The sequence below is a fragment of the Sarcophilus harrisii genome, chromosome 5 (genome assembly GCF_902635505.1).
Source record: "Sarcophilus harrisii chromosome 5, mSarHar1.11, whole genome shotgun sequence".
In the NCBI taxonomy this organism is placed as follows: Eukaryota; Metazoa; Chordata; class Mammalia; order Dasyuromorphia; family Dasyuridae; genus Sarcophilus; species Sarcophilus harrisii.
Window position 1 is genome coordinate 180,466,920 of NC_045430.1, and position 21,072 is coordinate 180,487,991.

Below are 21,072 nucleotides of genomic sequence, written 5' to 3' on the forward strand. Positions count from 1 at the left end.
AGGTGAACAGAAATTAAGTGACTTACTTAAGGTGAGACAACCAGGAAGTGTCTGGTGTTCAAACTAAACTTGAGTCACTCTGACTCTGGATAGAGCATTGGGCCTGCAATCAGGCAGGATCATCTTCATGAGTTCAAATCTGTCTTCAGACACTTACTAGTTATGTGAACCTGAGCAAGTTATTTAACCCTGTTTGCCTCAGTTTCCTTATCCATCAAATGAGCAACTGAAGGAAATGGCAAACTGCTCTGGTATCTTTGCCAAGAAAACCCCAAATGGGACCATGGAGATCTGGACATGAGTAAATCACCAGAGCTCTATCCACTGCCCACCTCCTTGCCTCTTTGCCTGTGGTCCATCCTATGGTTAATTTGACTTCTGAGAAGGTTCATCCTCCTCAGGGGGTTTTTCATCTGGTGCTCCTTGTGGTGAAGGGAGGGCTGATCCAACCTGGGGATGTAGTCTATGGCTTTGGGTAAATGTTCTTTTTGATCTGTGTGCGGCTCTTGTAAGCTGTCTTGCAAAGGACTGCAGCTCTCAACCCTGGCTTCCTTAAAAGCATCTGCTAACCCATGCAGGTGAGTGGGTATGAGAAATGATGAGCTTCAGGAAGGTGCAAGCAATGGCCTCCATATGCTTGGTACTGGAGGACAACGATAATGGCTCTCCTGGGAGTCCAGTCACAGTTAGAGTAAAATCATTTGTACATTTATAGGGCTCTGTGGCCCTGGCGATAAATTCTAGGGCTTTCTTCCTTCCTCCTTCTGCCTCCTCGCCTCAGCCCCTACCTCACTTAGAATATTCTTGTCATAACAACAGATATTATTTTGAATGAAGCCATCTTCTCCCTCCCTCCCTCACTGTCTGTCTGTGTCTCTCTCTCTCCTTTTTTTCTCTCTGTGTTTCTCTCTCTCTCTTTCTCTCTCTCTCTTTCTTTCACTCTCTGTTTCTTTTTCTGTCTTGTGTGTGTATGTGAATGGAGCCACAGAGAAGAGGGGAGTTGCATTAAATCCTTCCAGAAAAGGGGGACAATAGAAAGGTGACTCTGGGCCCGAGGTGGGGGAAGGACAGAAGCCTGTGTAGCACTCACAGAGGTGTTCTGGCACTGCACGCTGGAGCTGTTGAAGCGCAGGGCAGGGACTCTCTGCTCGGTGCCCTGGATGTTGAGGATGCACTCGTAGCCCCGCTGACCCGACTGTGGTTGGGGCAGGTTCTTGGCTTTCAGGGTAATCGGTTTGATCACTTCCACTGGCACCAGGATCTTGTCCACTTGCAGCAGCTGAGGGCAATCCTGAGAGCAGAAAGAAAGGAGATCAGGTGGGGAACCAATGTTAACCATGAAAGAAAGCTCCTTCTCTCCCTGCCCCCATAGTCCCTGTCCCTGATATGTTTCTCCTAGAGACTGGACATCTAGAGACAAGGGGATCATCTTGTTCCCGTTATTTAACACGTGAAGAAATGGGATCCAGATAAATATCCATTCAGTTGCTTGACCATTAATCTAGTCACAGAGAAAAAAAAAGACACAAAAACTGAAGCACAGAGAAAGAGACAGGGACACACAAAGATAGAGACAGAGAGACAGACACTGAAAGACAAAGAAAGAGACAGAAATACAAGAAAAACAACAGGAGAGAGAGAAAAACAGAAAAAGAAAGAGCAAAAAAGAGCAAGAGTGAGAGCGAGCACCAGAGCAAGAGAAAGATGGAAGAGGAAATACATATATTAAGATCAGAGGATCATAGCTTTAGATATCAAAGATTGCAGTGGGTTCGACTCCCTCATTTCAGATAAGCAAGTGAAGCCCAAAGAAATGATTAACTGACATGGCTCGGTCATCGAGATAATAATCAGTAGAGTTAAGGTTTGAACCCAGGTTCTCTGATTCCAGAGAAAGTATTCATTCTACCATATCTTATGCCTTTCTGGATATACATGTCTCTCTGTCTGTCTGTCTGTCTCTCTCATATATATATATATATATATATATATATATATATATATACATATATATACATACATTCATATGTATAGATATATTCATACACACATATCTCCTCACATACTTGGTGGGAACAAGATGAGATTGCAGGGATGAATGGAGTAAGACTGTGTGTGGTATTCCATGCTTTATAAAGCCCTGGCCAAGGATATAAAGGGTGAACCATATGGGGACTTCAGGATATAGTGTGAAGGGTTGATATGAGTGGCCAAAAAGACTCCATTTCCTGTATTTCAGAGTCCTTTTTGGAAAAATAGATGAGTATTCCTGGGGCTCTGCTGAGCATGCGTATGTGCCTCACATTCTTTTCTCAGGGGAGGTAAAGGTGCTTTGGAAGGAGAGAGGATTTTAATAACTTTGCTGGAATAACATCTGAGGGGCATAAATCACACCATGCCATTTTGTCCTGTCCCCTAGACTACCACCCTCCAGGGCTCTCTGCTAGGCACACCAAGAATGATGGCTCCTGGCCATATTAGCAATCAAAATCCTAAGAGACTTAGAATTATTTACATTGGGTCTTATCCCTAAGGATGCTCAGACACTTGACAGGTATGTAGGCCAGGGGGAAGAATTACCATTTCCCCATAGACCCACCACTAGTTCCTGGTTGTTCTCTGCTTCCCCTCAAAAGGGTAGGTCAGGAAGAAAGTCAATTGTGAGAGGCTGGCAGAGGTAAAAGGTATAGAAGGGTGTCTGGAACAGTCCCAGAATGTGCTATTTTTCCTCATTTCTTGTAAGGTGAACCCAAACTAGGAGTTTTTAATCATTTTTGTGGCTTGGACCCCTTTGACAGTATGGATTCTTTCTCAGAATCATATTTTTAAGATATAAAATAAAAGAGAATTTCTACAAATACCAGCTCCACTTTTGCCTTCCACAATTCTAGTGCACTCCCTCTTTAGATTATTGCTAATTTACCCTGCCCATGGCTTGTTTGTAGTTATTAACATGTCCTCCTCTCCATTCGATTGTGAGCTTTGCTGGAACAGGAGCTCCCTGTTATCTTGTTTTGTATCTATCAGTAGCTCTTGGCACTGGACTCAGCACACAGTAGGTACTTAAAATATCATTATTGATTTCCTGATAAAGGAAACCCAATTGTATTCAGATATAACTATCAAAATATAAAAACAAACAAAACATTTTATAGACTTCAAGTTAAAAACCCCCAAGGACAAATGCTGGGCTATCCTTCAGCTCTCATTCTTCTCTGGCTTTTCTAAGCATAGAAGAAGTAAGGAGGAAAAGTAGATTTGGTGGAAAGAAGGAGATGGAAAAAAAGAGGGAGGGGAAGAGAGGGGAAAAGAAGGGAAGGAGAAAAAAGAGGAGAGGAGAGGAAAAGAGAAAGGAGAGGAGGAGAGGAAAGGAGTAGATAGAGAAAGAGAGACCGGGAAAGGGAGAGAGAGAGAGAGAGAGAGAGAGATAAAGAAGGGGGGGAGGAGAAGAGGGGTGGCAGAAAGAACATGAACATACATAGGAACAAGTGCACCAACTGAGAGATCTATCTGCAAGCCACCAAGCAGAGCAAGCTTGCTGAAGGGGGAGATCCACAGTTCCATTAAACTAATCTCCCCTCTGAGACGTCTGATCCCTCCAGGCTGCACATGCCATTATCCGAGGATGAGATAAAGAGGAGCCCCAGGAGCTGGAAAGACCAGCAGGAAAAGAAAGGGGGGAGGGGTGATTACATACAAGGCTTCAGCCCCAACATTCCAGTTGTAAAGCCAGCCTCTCTGTCTCTGTCTGTCTGTCGGTCTTGAATTCTAACAGCCCCTCCATGGCACCTGAGCTATTGAAAAACACAGAGGTGTGTCCATTCTGTGCAATATTTTTTCTGAAGTATTTAGCCCCTGTGTAATGTAATGCCCATTGTCCATGCCCGTCTTCCCCCTCATTCCCACTCCATCACTAGTCACCATGTTTACTATAATGGTTTGTGGGAACAGGGAATTACTTTGCTAGAGACATGGACAAGGGACCATGGACAGCTTCTTGGAAGAGGCGATATCTGAGCTGAGTCTTGAAGGGCAGGTAGGATTTCAATCGATGGAAGATAATAGGGAGAGAGGGCACAGAGGACAGCTGGTAGACAGACAGAAAAGAGTGGATTCCAATTTGGCTTCAGAATAAAGTACCTGAAGGAGAAAGAGGACTTGAATAGGAGTTTGGGGCCACTTTGTGGGATGCTTTGGCTGCCAGTCTCTTTCACTGACTTTAGTAGGCAATGGAGAGTCATTGAAGGGTTGTGAGCCATGGAGTATGATGATCATAGCTGTGTATTAAGAAGAAGGTTAATCTTTCTGTAATGTGGAGGATGATGTTGGAGGTGCAAGGGAAGCCTGGGGCTGGCAAAGACAGGTAGGAGGCTGTTTCAGCCCAGGGAAAGCTAATGAGGGCCTGAATTAGAGAAAGGGCAATGAAAACGCAAAAGGAAAAAACTAAAAGAATTTGGCATTTGATTGCTGTGTATGTGGGGACGGGAAGTTAGAAAAACGAAGGAATCAACAACGAATATTAGTTTTGAGCATGGCTGACCAAGAAAGTAATGGGAATACTAGCAGAAATGAAGGAATCAGGTCATAAAGCAAATATTGTGTAGGAAAGATGATGCAAATTGAACATATTGAATTTGAAATAGCAAGAGAGGGAAATGGAAGAATAGAAGGAAGGAAGGCAAGAAAGGAAAGAAAGAGAAGAGAGAAGGCAGGAAAGAATGAAAGGAGATAGTAAAGGAAGGAAGAGAAGAAGGAAGGAAAGAGAGAGAGGAAGGAAGGAAGGAAGGAAGGAAGGAAGGAAGGAAGGAAGGAAGGAAGGAAGGAAGGAAAAGAGAAAAGGAATGAGGGAGGAAGGAGGGAAGCATCAAATATGTGGAGCTGTTTTCTAAGAGTCCATTGGCAGGCCCATTGGATTCTTTTTTTTTTTTTTAATTTATTTTTATTTATTTATTTTTTAATAGCCTTTTATTTTCAGGTTATATGTATGGGTAACTTTACAGCATTAACAATTGCCAAGCCTCTTGTTCCAATTTTTCACCTCTTTACCCCCCACCCCCTCCCACAGATGGCAGGATGACTAGTAGATGTTAAATATATTAAAATATAAATTAGATACACAATAAATATACATGACCAAACTGTTATTTTGCTGTACAAAAAGAATCAGACTCTGAAATATTGTACAATTAGCTTGTGAAGGAAATCAAAAATGCAGGTGGGCATAAATATAGGGATTGGGAATTCAATGTAATGGTTTTTAGTCATCACCCAGAGTTCTTTCTCTGAGGCCCATTGGATTCTACCATGTTTCACAGAAGAGAAACTGAAGTATATAGTTCAAGGTCATCAGGAATTCTGACTCTAACTTTGGAGAATTAGGCAATACCATTACTATATAATGCTCTTTGACCTAGGAAGCACATTTCCAGAGGGTGGCAAATCTTCAACAAAGTGAGGTAAGGGTGGACTTTTCTCACCCGAGGGAAGAACTTGCTGAGTCTGGGAAGCTGTTAAGCTCATGGTGGGCTGGCCCCTGAGCCCCGGGGGGCTTAGCTGGATACAATCCAGAAGAGGTGGAGAAGCAAACCCTCAGGAGAGATATGTAAGCCTCCATTTCTCCTCTCACCTTCCATTACATCCTTCCATGACTTAAGATGAGTCCATTAATGAGCCCTGATTGCCACTGGCCCCATAAAGGCTTAGTTTGCATATAAAAAGGTTGGCTGCTCTGAGAGGAAGTTCATTAATAATAATTGATGTGGTAGAGGCTGGACTGGGTAGATTCTCTTCTGCTGGTGCTGTAGATTGACCCCTGTGCACCTCTTAATTGAAATGTAAAATGGCAACCTCTTCTAAGGCAATAAGGCACGAAGAGGCCGTTTCCATCACCCAGCCACCCCATCTTCCCAGATTCTGAACCTGTCCCACTCTGAATCTTCAGGATCAAAGCCATGTACAAGCAAGCCTGATGGGCTTCCACAGGAACTGATCTTTTGTCATCCACTTCTGCAGGGCAGTTAGCTGGCTGAGTGGATAGAACTCTGCTGAGTTTAAATCTGGTCTCAGATGCTTATTAGTTGTGTGACCCTGGACAAGCCACTTAATCCTCTTTGCCTCAGTTTCCTCATCTGTAAAATAAGCCCTTCAGCTTCCACTTTTCCATTCTCTTAATGTTTCAGGTTGTCCATTTTCTTTCAGAATGTTTTCCTCCCCTGCCTTGCTTTCACCAAACATTGTTTCTGAGCCTTGACATTTTGTCTCAGCCTCCCATATCCTGTCTTTATAGTCTTTCCTATCATTTTTTATGTCCCTCTTGCTGAGGATTAGTTTGGAATTAGAACAAAGACATGGGTTTCAATTCTACCTTTCACATTTACTTTCTATATGACCTGCTGTGAGTCCTAGAAGACTAAGAGTGTGTGTGTGTGTGTATATATATGTGTGTGTGTGTGTGTGTGTGTGTGTGTATATAACTAATATTTATATACTATAAATGTATTATATTTATAAAATGGAGGAATTGGATTAATTGACCTTTGAAGTGCCATCCAGCTGTAAATTTGTGATCCTAACATCTCCCTCAGTCTACCTTGAGTTCTCCAAATCCAAATGGAACAGGGTCATTAAACTCAAGTTCCATTCTGTCCCTCTTCCTCTAAAAAAATGCTCTTATTTTGTCTTAAAGTTTTTGCACTGATTTCTGGCTTTCAGTCATGAAGAATTTAGGCAGCTATCATATCAGATGCTATTGTAATAATAATGATATTTATTATTCCCTCCATCCACTCCATTGATTTTTCACAATATCCTTTCTCTCCCCACTAAGTATAAGCTGGTTAGATCCAGGAAAACACCAGCTTCCTTCCCATTTTCTGGCTTTTTAAAATACATTGGTAAAAGTTCAAGCTGCTACTTAAATCGACTATTTTCTGCAGCCCAGTGGTTTGGAGCCATCCCAAAGGAATCTCGCCATATTTTAATATACTTTTATTCAAAGGCAAAATAATACATAGATAGAATATTGAACCAGGAGTTGAGACCCAGGTTCTAGTCTTTGAACAAATTATTCAACCTCTCTTACCAGTTTCCTCATTTGTAAACTGTGAAGGAAAATGCCTACCCTGCCCACTTTTTTATATTACTGTGGGGATCAGGGAATATGGGTAGAAAAGGGTTTTAAGAAGTACAACAAACTTTGGGAATCCAAAGGATTATTATTATTTTTATAGCATAATACTGGGGCTCAGTCTATGTACCAATGATAATAAGCACAGAAATAAGACTTCTTTGTCATCAGAATACATCTCTCTGAATTGTCCCCTTAGAAGCTTCCAAGCATTCAGCTAAGACTTATGTTCCTCCCACTCTGGAGAAGTTTAGGTTATCTAAGCTATTCTTTAGGACACGGGTTCCTTCAGGGCAGAGAATAGAGTTATCTTAAAAGGGACTTTGGCAAGAACTGGGTGCTGTGGGAGTGAGACTTGGAGGGGAAGTGGACTGTCCAATCCCACACATTTCAGAATTGATTTAAACCCACAAATGCCCATCCAGATAGAAACTTCAGAGAGATCATCCTTACAGAAAAAGATTTATATTTGGAAAAGATATTGGAAGTCATGTAGGCCAGAGATTTTTTAACTGGCAATCTTTGGAATTTGTAGATAGATTTCAGGGGAATTAAGACTTTGGATCAGAAAAAAAAAAATATTTTCACTAAATGCTGAGATGTCGCATTTCCTTCAGAGATAAACAACCAACCATTGTTTGCTTTGAAAAAGGCTCCCCAAGGGCAATTAGATGGTACCATACATAGATAGAGCACTGGCCTTGGAGTCAGAAGGATCTGAGTTCAAATTCAGACTCAGACTTTTAACACTGTGTGATCACAGCAAATCACTAAATCCCCATTACCTCACACACAAAAACAAAGGATGGAAAGGGCTCCATATATATGGGCTTCATCAAACTACCAAAGGGATCCATGACAAAAAAGGTAAAGATTCCCTGAACTAGACTGTTCTTGTTTTACAAATATGGAAACTGAGGTCCAGAGAAGGATCATAGATTCATGGGCCTCTAAAATTAGTATAACAGGTAGCACTTGTATAGACTTTAAGGGTTAGGAAGTGTTCTCCATGTATTATTTCATCTGATCCTTACAACAGCTATCTCCCTTGAGAGGCTACTGTTATGGTCATTTTATAGAAGAGGAAACAAGGCAGAGGGAGTGCCCAGAGCCACACAGCTATAAAGAGACTGAGACAAGATTTGAACCTGGCTCCAGGACTCCAATCACTGCATAACCCTGTGTCACTCCGCAAACAGCTGCCAAATGCTTTCTATGTAGTCAGGGTGCTAAATATTAGGGCTACAAGGAGGCTTCATTTTATAAAGGGAGCGACTTGAAAATGATTATGCACCTATAAGATATAAAATTTAGAGCTGTTGAAAATTAATTTTAGAGGTGTATTTGTCTATGTATGTATGTACAAGGATGGGGAGGCACATTGTAAGATAAATGGGATATTCCACAAGGTACTGAAGAAAGGGAGGATGCTGTCCACTTAAATAGTTGAAATAAAAAAAAGATGAGCGGATTGTGATGAACTGCAACTCCAAGAGCGTGTACTAGCATGAGACGGAGGGGCAGGGACAGGGATGGGGAGCAGGCTGGCTTATTGAGCTCCAGAGCCTCCTGATTTACAGCCTCTGACGTGGTGACCTGACCACTGCTCTAATTTTCCTCCTTGTAACATCAAAGTTAACTTCAAATGCACAGGCCTTGGAGGGATCTATGAAAGGGAGGGGAGAGGCATGTTGCTCTAGCGGGGGACTGAGGAAATGAGTGAGAGAGGGGTTCCTTCCAAAAGACATCTTGGGCTCCATCAATCTCCCAAGATGTGTCAGTTCTTCTGGGAGACACCTCCTCCCAAATTTACACCTGCCTCCCCAGTCCCATCATGCCTCGAGACAAAAAAATTTAATACCCCATATATTTCCTCCACATTCCCCAAGTTTATAATGCCATTAGTGTGATCTATGATCTGCCTGTTTATAGAGAGAGCACAAGTAATAATACAGAGGGGAAATGCCTATAACCTTATAGGGGCGTGATGGGAAGAAGGCTCAAGAGATTGATGGGGATAGAGGAAGCTTGGAGAGACCAGAGAGAATAACGGGATACCTGAAGAGAATAATAGATTGTCCTTCACCCCTTAAGAGGGGGTGAGGGACCAAGGTTAGAGATAGGGCTTCTGGAGCAGCCAAATCCTAGATTTCTGGTGTTCCCTCTGAGAAATTCTAAGGGACTCCATTAACTGCTGGGCATTCTTATACTCTTCTCTTGTATCCATCTTTTTCTTCTCGTTATTTTGCCACTAACATTTTTCTGTCCCTCCTTAACTCTTGTCTGGATTGTCAACTTCCAGTTTCTACTTTTTCTGATTCTCCTACAAATCACGATCAGATTAATTTTCATAAACATTGAAAGACATCTCTTCTGTTTATAAGCAATCAATGGCTCCCCTACTACTCTCCAAATAAAGTTGAAACTCCTTATATTGGCATCTGAGGCTTTCCTTAATCTGGATCAAATCTACTTAGCCAGCCCTGTCTCATATAATGCTTCCTTCTATCTCCTACACTCTTTCTAATTTGTACCACTGAAACCCTTTAAGATGTCTTCTGCAAGAAATCCTTCTTCGGGATAGTTAGATGGTGCAATGGATAGAACACTGCCCTAGAGTCCAGAGGACCTACATTAGAAGCACTTATAAGCTGTAAGTCACTTAACCCCAATTGTCTTGGGAAAAAAAAAGAAAGAAAAAGAAACTCTGTCTTAATCTTTTAGCTATTAATTCCTTGCCTCCCAAACAAGCTTGTATTGAATTCTTTTGTCTTTATTTGTGTTTATTCTCTTTATATTCCCTCTGTATGTGGCCATAGTCATGCTCTGTTAGAGCAAAAAGCTCTTTGAGAGTAGGGACTGTTTCATTCTTTGTATTTTTATTTCTAGTATTTAGCACAGTGCCTGGAACACAGAAGGTGTTTAATAAATGCGTGTCGGTTGAACAACTGGACCCTGTTCATTCTGTCTTCTGCTTCCAGAATGCAAACTATGATTCCTTCCAATTCTCAGACAAGCTTTGCCTCATGAGCTCCTTTTCATATTTTACATCTAACTCAGAATGTCACAGCCTTTCAGTCTCTTTCCCTGAACCTGCAGATATTCATCTCCTATTCCTAGATAATTTCTCCTTCCTGGGAAACACTTTAGTATGCTGTGCCATCTTGTGGAACAAGGGAAGGAGTCTTGGTTCTGGAGTGAAAGGGCCAGGGCTCTATCAGCTCCTGAAGTCACTCCCTCAGACTCTAACATGAGGAGGGTTTGCTATAATGGCTTGTAGAGCTTCTTCCAACTCTATCCAGATCCTCTCTGGGCATTTATGATGTTCTAACTACTACTTGTTTGTGTGCCTCTCTTATTTCCTCTGCTAGATTTGAAGCTACCCTAGGACAGGGGTTATATTTGACTTATCTTTCTGTCTCTTGAAGCATAGTAAAGTTTGTAGAATTTGTCCAGGTTGCAGGAAGGGGAACTTTTAGAGTTTATGTAATTAAATTAGAACTTTATTTTTCCCGCTTCTGATCTTCACGATTAGCTGGGGGGTCCTGATCTGAGACAGTTGATTGACTAGAATTCAGAGAGAAGAGGGTCACTGACTAGCAGACTCCTGGCCAAGCCAGCATGGACTCAGGCTAATTATACTTCTCGCTCTCTTAATAAAGCAAAACAAACACACACACACACACACACACACACACACACACACACACAAAAAAAAAAAACCAAGTCACTTGTACTAGAGATAACACTGGAGCCAAAATAAATCCCACAAAATCAGTGAGGGGAAGGAAAAGGAAAGGGGATCTGGAAAGAACAAGGAAGCTTGGGGACCTGCAAAGAAAAAGGGAGACAGAAGTTGCTAAAGCAATACTTGGAAGAATTTGGGGCACCCGTTTGACTTGACACAGGGCTCCTTGAAGCCTCCAGCCCTTTAGCCTTGAATACATGAAGCCTGAAGAAGGAATGGGTCAAGGTATGGCTTGTACCCCAGTTCCAGGGAACCAGCTTATCTGCCTTCTATCCGTGGATCTGTCATTGGCTATGTAGGTCTGACCAAGTCACTAGCTTGTTTTCTCTGATAAATGGCCAGGACAATCTTTCTCCTTTTTCCTTCTCTCATTCTTAGGGATGTTATGAAAATGAATATGAACATATCTAAAAAAAGGTCTGTACTTCGTAGAAAAGACAAAGAAATATGCTATATTTAGTCCAGGGAAGGAAAAACTGGAGGAGGGCTCAAAAATAACCTACCAGTGTAAAAATGATTACCATAGAGCTGTGCTTCATTTCTATTCAGAAGGAAATAAGAGGAAAGGGGTTTAGGGTACAATTTTTGGGATTCTAGTTAGATAAAAGGATGGACTTTCAGACAAGGATGTTTGTTCCACATCATAATGGATTAAAGAGGTCACTTGTAGAATATTTGTTGAAAATTTTTATGAAAAACACTAATCTCTGATATTTTTAAAGGACCCTTTAAATGCTCTTCCTACTCCCCAGCCCAAAAGAATATTCTGGCTGTTCTTTCTCTAGGGAAGTTTCTCTAGGAATAGTGTCAAAAAACATGGATTTACAAGTAGAGTCCAACACTAACTAGCTAAGGAACTGTGGGCAAATCACTTATTCTGTCTGCCTCAGTTTCCTCACTTAGAAAAGGGAAATAATAATATCTGACTCCTATGGTTGTTGTGACAATCAAATGAGATATTTGTAAAGCACTTTATAAGCCCTAAAGGGCTATATAAATGCTAGAAATCACCATTATAATTATTACATAACATTGCTTAAAATTCATTAACATAGGATACTCCTAATATAGGGTAGATGGATGGCACAGTGGATAGGGCACCAGACCTCGAGTCAGGAAGACTCATTTTCCTGAATTCAAATCTGATCTCAGACAATTACTAGCTGTGTGACACTGGGCAAGTCATCTAACTCTGTTTGCCTTAGTTTCCCATCTATAAAAATGAACTGGAGAAAAAAATGGCAAATAACTCTAGTCTCTCACAAGAAAACCCTAAATGAGGTCATGAAGAGGCAGAAACCACTGAAACAACTGAACAATAACAAGCTCCTAGTACAGAACTTCCTCCAACAAACATGACCAGATCTCCTTTAGTTTCAGAGTTATGAGTCCATGACTATTCCAACCCCATAAACCACATTTGTAGACTATGGTCAAGAAGATATAAATTTAAATCTTCGGGAACCATTTCTATTATCCTGGGTGAATCCTTAATCCCTATGTATCTCAAGTTCCCCAGGACTTTTCTATTCAACATAGATAGGATAGATGTTCAGCAGAGGAGGTTACCATACCAGGAGCTGTCTATGCTGATTTAATCACAGTTCTTTTCAGGACTCCAATACTATTATTATTATTATTATTCTGAGTTCCAGGGAAGCTCTCCATCACTGACTTGTGTTATGAGAGACAAATCTGAATAGACCAAAGCCCTTTGAAGTTTGGACTTCACCCCTAAGATGTTGTTCTGTGGGAAGTGGGTCAAAGGAGGGGGATCCTAGATGGCACAGAGGGAGAAGTTGACCAAGAGCTGTAATAACAGCAACAATTCATATTTCTATAGTGCATTAAGGCTAAAAAATTATTTTTCTAACAGTAAAAGCAAGGAGTAAGTAGTATAACTATAATACTCATTCTATAGATGAAGAAATTAAAAGTCAAAGAGAATCCATGATTTACTCATGATCCCAGTGCTAGTCAATGTCAGAATCAGGATTCTGAATTGAGCACATTTACATGTTTCCTACCATATTATGCTTCTTCTCAAAGAAAGAAGATTATTCTTGTTTCTGCCTTTTATCCTGAGTTTGGATTTCCCTTACTGATAAAATTGGGAGAACATCTTGATCATGGCTTGTCACCACTGGATCATGGTCTCTCTGCTTTTTCTCTCTCCTCTATTTCTTTCCCACAAGTGTGTGTGACATTTCTGTCAATCTGGTCAATCTAGATTGGTATACCACTCCCCAGCCTTGAGTAAAGATCTTTTCTAACTTTATCCATTTTCCTCTACCTCAGAGCTTCTGGTGCTGAAGTCAAATTACTTCTTATTACAATTTCATCATCAGTCATAACAAAATCACTTGTAATTTGGAATACAGTTACGATAACCGGCATATGTTATTGAACATTCTATTTATAATAAGCATAATTATGCCAGAATAATTATCATTAATATAGTAACAACAATGATCAAGCAGTCCTCTGTTCTGGACCAATAACTCCACCTGAATGTATTCTTTATGCAGGGGGAAAAAAAGAGATAATTTCACGTCTCTTGTGGCTGTCAACAAAGCCAGTGTTGAAAGTGGAAGACACAAAGATGAAAACCTTGCAGGGGCTGCAAGAAAGCACGGTCCAGATGAAAGGACACCTGACAGCAATATTTATGGCTAATAAAAGGTTTCTGTCTGGATCCCTTTCCCTTGGAATTAGAAGGAAATTAAAACCTATAGACCATTCATATAACTGATGAGCCACGAGCCTCTTCTGATGTCTAGCAGGGTTGGTCTAAACTCTGTCCAGGGTGCTATGTATGCCCCATGCCCAGAGAGCAGCTTCCCCTGGGGATGGGAAATGGAGGAAATCAGCCAGAACAATTCAGATGGGTGGCTATGGACTGGATCTGGAATATGGCTTCATTATATTTACTTCTCCTTTTTTGGGAAACCCATTGGATATAACTCTAGACAAAAGTGGTAACACTTCAAGATACCCCATGATGAAAGAAGGGATCAAAAGATCCTAAGTTCAGAGCTGGAAGAAAGGAGAGTAAGCAGATCATCCTACCTCTTCATTTTAAAGATAATGAAACTGAAGCCTACAGAGATAATATAACTTGTTCAAGGACACAAAAGCACCAGGATTCAAATTCTAGTCTTTTGACTCAAAATCCAACACTTTTATTTATTATCATTCTGCCTTCCATATGCCTGCAATGTCCCTCAATCTCAATGGTCCCTTCTTTGTATTCGCTCATCACATTTCTATCTCCCCCAAGTGTAGACTGATCTAGTCCAAGAATATAACAGTAATCCTGTCACTTTACACCCTGCTCAGCTGAAGGGGATTGGATCTTGCTAATAAGAACTATAACAAATAGCAACAGCAACTGACATTTATACAGCGTGTCCCAAGAAACTGAGTAGAATTTTTACCATTGATGGAATGGTGAGCTGGTCCAACCATTCTGGAGGACAATTTGGAACTATCTCCAAAAGTCTATAAAACATCCCCTTTAGTACAGCAATATCAGTACTAAATCTATATCCCAAGGAGCACAAAGAAAAGGGAAAAGGATATAATACATACATCTATATATGTATGTATATACCCATACTTTTGTAGAAGGAAAGAATTGGAAATTGAAAGGACATACTCATCAATTGGGAAATGGCTGAACAAGTTATAGTACATGATTATTTATGTAGAAGTGGTCAGCTGAGAACAGTGGGATACACTGACTCTTAATTCAAATCCTTGGGCAAGTCATTTAATGTCTCTGAGTCTTCATTGCCTCATCTGTAAAATGAGGGGCTTGAACTGAATGGCTTCTGATAACCCCTTCCACCCCTACATCTAGAATTTTAAATGTTTCCTGTGCCAGATACCCTACCCCATCTAACATGTACACAACAAATTGTTTTCCTGTTTTACAAAACCAGAGCAAAGCATCCTGGTGTGAAATAGAACACAAGGTAGACTTACAATGTACAAATCCCTTCCAGGAAACGCACCACAAAATCGTAATTCTTTGGATAAACTAATATTCTAGAAGAAAAGGAATCAAAACTAGCTAAAGCCAGGAGTGATAATGAAGGTATTGATATGACTCCCAGTTATTCTGGAACCTCTTACTGCACTGTGAGCTCTGAGACTTGACAATAAGAACACAAGACCAGCTGGAAAGATTTAGAGGGAAAAATGGGCTCTTCTCTCATATCATTTTCTCCTGTCTAGGTTTTTTCTCCTGTTTTCCCCCAATATCCTTCTGGGGGTTTCTAATAGCCAGTCTTCTCTAAGACACAGAGAATTTCTAGCAGCTACTCCCTGTCAGATACTGACACAGATTTCATGCTCCTTTCTCTCTAAGCCTTAGAAGATGCTACTATTCCAGAGGAATCCCTGGTGTATCTGCCCAAAGTTTAAGAAGCAGAAGTAGATTCTTTTCCCTTTTCTCTCTCTCCTCTCCTCTGACCTTAAATTATCAGGTGCAAACCTCCCACTTTCCTTTGTGTTATCCTTATATGTGTACATGTATCTGCAGCCAGATCTTCAAAAAGGTTGCATATACATATGTGAGAATTTCTATATATGCACACTCTACTATATGTATATATGCATGTTATATACACATGTGTATAGATCTATATGTGTACTATATATATGCTGTTAGCACAGTACCTAGCATGTAGTAGGTGTTTAATATTTGTTGAAATATATACACACATTTATTTATTTTCCCCTAATTTTAAAAACATGCAATAGAAATAGGTGCACATTTTATATGCACACATATGCAGAATGCCTGATGTATAGTAGGTGTATAATAAATGCTTGACACACATATATATACATATATATACTTAGCACAGTGCCGGGCACTTGGTAGGTGTTGACATACACACATATCAACATATATATGTGTGTATATACACACATTCCACCCCCTACAATTATGTATTTTCTCTTATTTTTTTAAAACACACACAAATACATCTTTAACAACTAGAAAAAAGAGGAAAAAACAAGGAGATAAAAGCAGAAAGATGAAAATCTCTTTCAAGATAATTAAATACTCGGGGAGTCTTTGAAATCCTGTAGATAATTCAATTATTTCTCTCTCATCTTCTCCATTTATTATTCCCTCCATTTTGTTACTTGAATATTCTGTTCTATGTACAATACCTTCTGTTAGATATATTCTTTTTTAAGTGTCCCTTTATCTCTGTTCTAGCAATGTTTTTCTCTTTGGGGAACTAAACAGTCTCAAAGCCTAGTCAAGTATTCATGTCTGGAGTGCTAATACCAGAGAGGACCTTCACAAGCCACTTAGCTTATTCTCCAGTCCCTATCACAATATAGCACCTAAGCAATATTAAAAAGATGTTAGGTACTGGACTACAAGAGATTCTGTGACCTCTTGTTAACCAGACTCATTTTGAATCCCTACCACCCAGCAATCAAGAATCTAATGTGTTATCCAACCAGAGTTTTCCTACAGAGTTTAAGTTCATTTTTGATGGTTTTTTTTTGTTTTGTTTTTTGTTTCCTCTTTGAATCCAATGGAATCTTAGAATAGACTTTTACATATAAGAATTCATATTTAGTTTTCTACAGGCCTCCCACCTACTCCCACCCTATCCCTATCCCTACATACTCGGATTTTAAAAGGCAATCTCTTTACTCCTTCCTTTAAAAAAAAGGGGGGCGGGCAAGATGCCTTAAAAACACTTATTTTTCTAATTTTTTTGTTTCTATAACAGACTTTCTCTTTCCATCTCCACTCCCTGGGATCTTCAGAATGATTACTGAGAAAGCAAAAAGTGCATTTCTCATTGTAATCCGGCTTTAACAGATTTGGTGGAAAAGGAAACAATGGTGCAAGGTGTTGTGTTCCTAAATACATACTGGACCGATCGACATTGAACAAATCTAGCCTTTTCCTGACTCAATACTTTCGCTCAGCTATATCCTCTACCTGAAATGATTCCCTCTCTGCCTATCTGCTTATCATCCCTTTCTCTACTACAAAACACATCCTCCATTTCTATTTATTGAAATCTTCTATTTCTTCAAGTTCCAGCTGGAAAGGCAGAAATGAGCATTCACCTTTGAACTCCTACAATGCTGATTTTATCACTCTTTCAGCACTTGCCACATACTATCCATGGTTATTTATGTCTGTTTTATCTCCTTTGATATATTATAAGCTTAACATCAAAGTACGGCATCATCTGTCTTTGTGACCTCCTTGGTTCCTAGCATGGTGGCTGACAGAGAGAGAAACATCTTGTTATAATTAAAAGAGGTCTGGAATGAGGAGGTAGAAGAATTGGGTTCAAGACCCAACTTTTCCCCCTTGGTGACTTTTGGCAAATCGCGCACTCTCTCAGAGCTTCAGTTTACCCATCTACAAGACTGGGCAATAATACTTGCTCTATTTACCTGGACATAAGCATTTAGGGAGCCCTACAGTCCCATAGAAATGCAGCTCATTATCATCTCAGCCAATATTGCTTGACTACATAAATGTCACCTATTAATAACAGGTATTCAATAAATGTTGGTTCGTTGCTGAATGAATGAATCACCAATCATCCTTTGAAATTCCCTACTTTCTTTGAATGAACTTCGATTCTAACCCTCCACTTCTTTGCCTGAGTAGAGCCTGATGGGGAATCATAATTAAAGTACCCATCCCTCCCCTGTCCCATCCAGGGCTAAGACAAAGGAACAAGCCTCTGGCTTTCCTCACTGTCTGGCTGCAGCAAACTCTTATAGATGCTCCTGTAGTATAGCAGGTTCAGAGCGGGGAAAGGATATGTTTCACTCCAGCTGGCTTTTCAGGGATGTTCACTGGCTCCTTCTCTCTCTCAGCTTCTTTCCTTCTAGTATCGGGATAGGGCGGTCATTCCCAGGGATGGTTGTGTTTGGGATGATGGACTAGCCTACACCCCCTCCATAGGAGGGTATAATCTGAATCCTGCCTGGAAAGTGAAGGGAAGGAGTCTAGCTTTGTTAATGGGCTCTGACTTCAGGGATGTTTTTAGAGCATCGCCATACTATTTCACACAGTGAATTCAGCTGGGATTAATTAAAAAAAATGATTTGTTTTCAGCAGGCTATTTTTGAATAAGCAGCTATACTAGGCAAAGTACTTTACCAGATGCTCTGAGTGGTATAGACCACTATAATAAATAAATAATAGTGCTTTATATTTATAAAACAACTTCAACATTTTTGAAGAGCTTTCAAAGGAAGAGCTCTGGCTCTTAGGTCTCTGTTTCAAATTTCTGTTCCAGTACTTAGTCCTTGTGACTGGAAGCAAATCAACTCACCCCCTGGACTTCGTATCCTCTCTCTTGAAATGAGGGAGTTGACCTATGTGAGTTTGAAGGTCCTTTCCAGCTCTACATCTGTGATACTTTGATTTGATTTTATCTCACTCTGAGTCTTTACCTTGTAGGAACATTTAGACTAAGCAGAAAACAATGTATAGAATTTTTCAGTACTACCATTGAAAATCCATCAAAGGTTACTGCCTGAAATCTGGTTTGAAAAAAAGTAAAATGGGAAGAAATAGGGAGACTTAGAAATGGCTATACAACTCTCATCAAATCTCTTTTCTCTCACCTGTTTCAGCTTCTTCCTCTTCTATCACATTCTTTCTTTCCCTTCTCTCTTTATTTTTTATTTATAAGTCTCTCTCTTTCTCTCTCTTCCTCCCTCCCTCCTCTCTTTATCTCTGTATATATATATATATATATACATATATATATATATATATAAACACAGAATATAGTATATAATATGTAATAGCATATATATATGATATATGAACATATATTTATATACATACATATAAATATATACACACATATATACATACATACACACACATATATATATAAACACACACATATAAAAGTGTATAGTATATGCCTGCTTCATCTTAATTCTGAAATATACCCTCCTTTAGGGAGCCTTCCTTGACCACTCCCCCACCCCCATCAGATAAAAGTATTCTCATCTTTCTCAAATCTTCCTTAGAGATAATTCTTTGGATCTCTCCTTTGCCCCATCACATAGAACTGTTCTGGTTAGTGCTTTTAAAATGAGGTTGTCAGTAGAAATGGATACCTGTTGTTATAGGGCAGACGTCTCTCAGTCACCTCCTTGCCTTACTCATCCCTAGGGAAATTTTGCCCTGCCTTTGATTCCAGCAGAATCACCATTCCCATCCTTTGAATTTGTGGAAGAGAAGCCCTGAGAGCTTCACCTCCATGGGAACTTTGAAGGGACTGCAGGATGAAGACTCCTGTGTGGGAGGCTCCAACCTCTCAGCTTCCTTTATGGTACCTAGACCTCCTTGGGGCAGAAGAGGTTACCCTCTATGTCAGTCATTTGGCCAGTCCCTAGGAGCAGGGAGGGGGTGTCTGAAGAAGAGGAGGAGGCTGGAAGAGCTCTTTCCACCCCAGGCAGCATCCCCTGCGAATCGGGGGTTGTCCTTGGCTATGCCGAGGATGTCAGCATCATCAATACAACCACCCATTTCCTTGTGTGCATGGATCTCCACCCATCCCCTCTAAAAGAGAAGGTAAGCTCTTGGAAAATCAGGGACTATCATTCTTTATCTCTGAATCACCAGAGCTTAGTACAGTGCTATCAAGTGCTCAATAAATCCTAGATGGATGGATGGATGAATAACATAAGACAAATTACAGCTAGGAGAGATATTTGCCACAGAGAGATCATGTTTCACTCCCCACTCCCTTAAAAATAGTTAGATTTGACTTTTATCTTATGGTAGTTCCAGAGCAAACTGGGCTAGGTCCAGCTGCTTCCTTGCTATATGTCCTAGGAAGCTCAGGCTTCCCTCCAGTTGAGTCCACAACTGTTGGGGCTGCTAGAGAAAATACAGAACTTGTACACATGGCACTTATCCCTTCCCCTTGTTCCTGTCACCTCTGATCATAATCATGGCAGCCTGGAGAAGCAGTGGGGAGGTTGTTGAAGGGTGATGGGGACAGTAACCACCAGCCCCATTGTTCTTCTTTTCAATTCAATTTAGGCTGGCGCCTAAAGATTAAATTATAAACTTTGTTGGACTATGTACATAGTTACAGCCTTCATAATTGTACTTTGTACTTCTTGTTCCTTTCCTCCCCCCCGAACTTTGTAGAGAATGAACACAGTTCTCTGGAGTGATTCTGAAGCTCACTGGTGCCCCAGGAGGGCCATAATGTTGGGACTCAATCTATCAGTTTTGTTCTAAGCTAGAGTGGAAATGGAACCTCCCCAAACTGGAAGAAGAACCAGACTGGCTGTAGAGCAGAACAGTGTGTGTTTGGTTTTTTTGATTCTTCTGCACCCGCTCATGGGGAATCATCATCTCAGAAGTGATTGGTCATTGATGCTCAGGGAGAACCAGGTCATGGGGAATCATCATCTCAGAACTGATTGGTCATTGATGCTCGGGAAGAGGCAAAGCCCTGAAGACTTTGTTTTGCTTGCTTCCTCTTGCTTTCCTGTGATACCCTACTCCTAGTGGTACCTGGAGGAGCCCTACCTCAGGAAGCTTCACTCGACCCTCCTGGAAGGAGCAGGTCTGGGGGTCATGGGTACAGACATGGCGGTATTTGCACCAGTGACAACGATAGGGACTCTCCACACAGGACAGGCACCTGGACGTGGATACAAAAGAGAAAAAAAGAAGAGAAGGACATCAGTAGGACCCTTTAAACCCAAAAGAAAGCTTCTTACATTCTAGCTAATGCTATTGTTTGGGTTTTATAAGAACAGAAAGCTCCCCTTACCAGGTCTATCACCTATTCACCACTGCACTCTGAGAGTAATAGATATGAAGAAGAAATATATCAATGCTGTCCACTCTAACTCCCTCATCTTACAAAAGAGGAATTTCTTCTCCTTCAAGGCTAACTGACTTGCCTAGGGTCACATAGTCAGAGATAGAGTAGAGATTCAAACCTGTGGCCGTAGACACCCATTTTCCACTGAACTAGGATGCCTTCCACATCTATATCTGAAGAGCAAGTAGGAAGGTCATGCTAGGCAAGCCCTGACCTCCTATGGTCCTACTTCTTAGAGATTCTCATTCAATTACTTCTCGTTTTCTATGTTTCTATCTTGGGACTTGTGCAAGCCAGTTGATGGGGACCTCTCTTAACTCAATATT

The 21,072-nt window shown here is 40.7% G+C and overlaps 1 protein-coding gene across 2 annotated transcripts in view; it reads right to left on the reverse strand.

Moving 5' to 3' along the window:
* The window catches only part of PLXNA4 (plexin A4), a 636,841-nt gene that overhangs the window by 117,664 nt on the left and 498,105 nt on the right, over positions 1-21,072 (reverse strand). For both annotated transcript variants that reach the window (XM_003771610.3, XM_031939072.1), the window contains exons 9-10: positions 20,446-20,560; positions 1,091-1,291 (exon numbers count right to left, since the gene is read on the reverse strand). In XM_003771610.3, the coding sequence (XP_003771658.1) occupies positions 1,091-1,291; positions 20,446-20,560 (316 nt within the window). The remainder of the gene's footprint in view (positions 1-1,090; positions 1,292-20,445; positions 20,561-21,072) is intronic.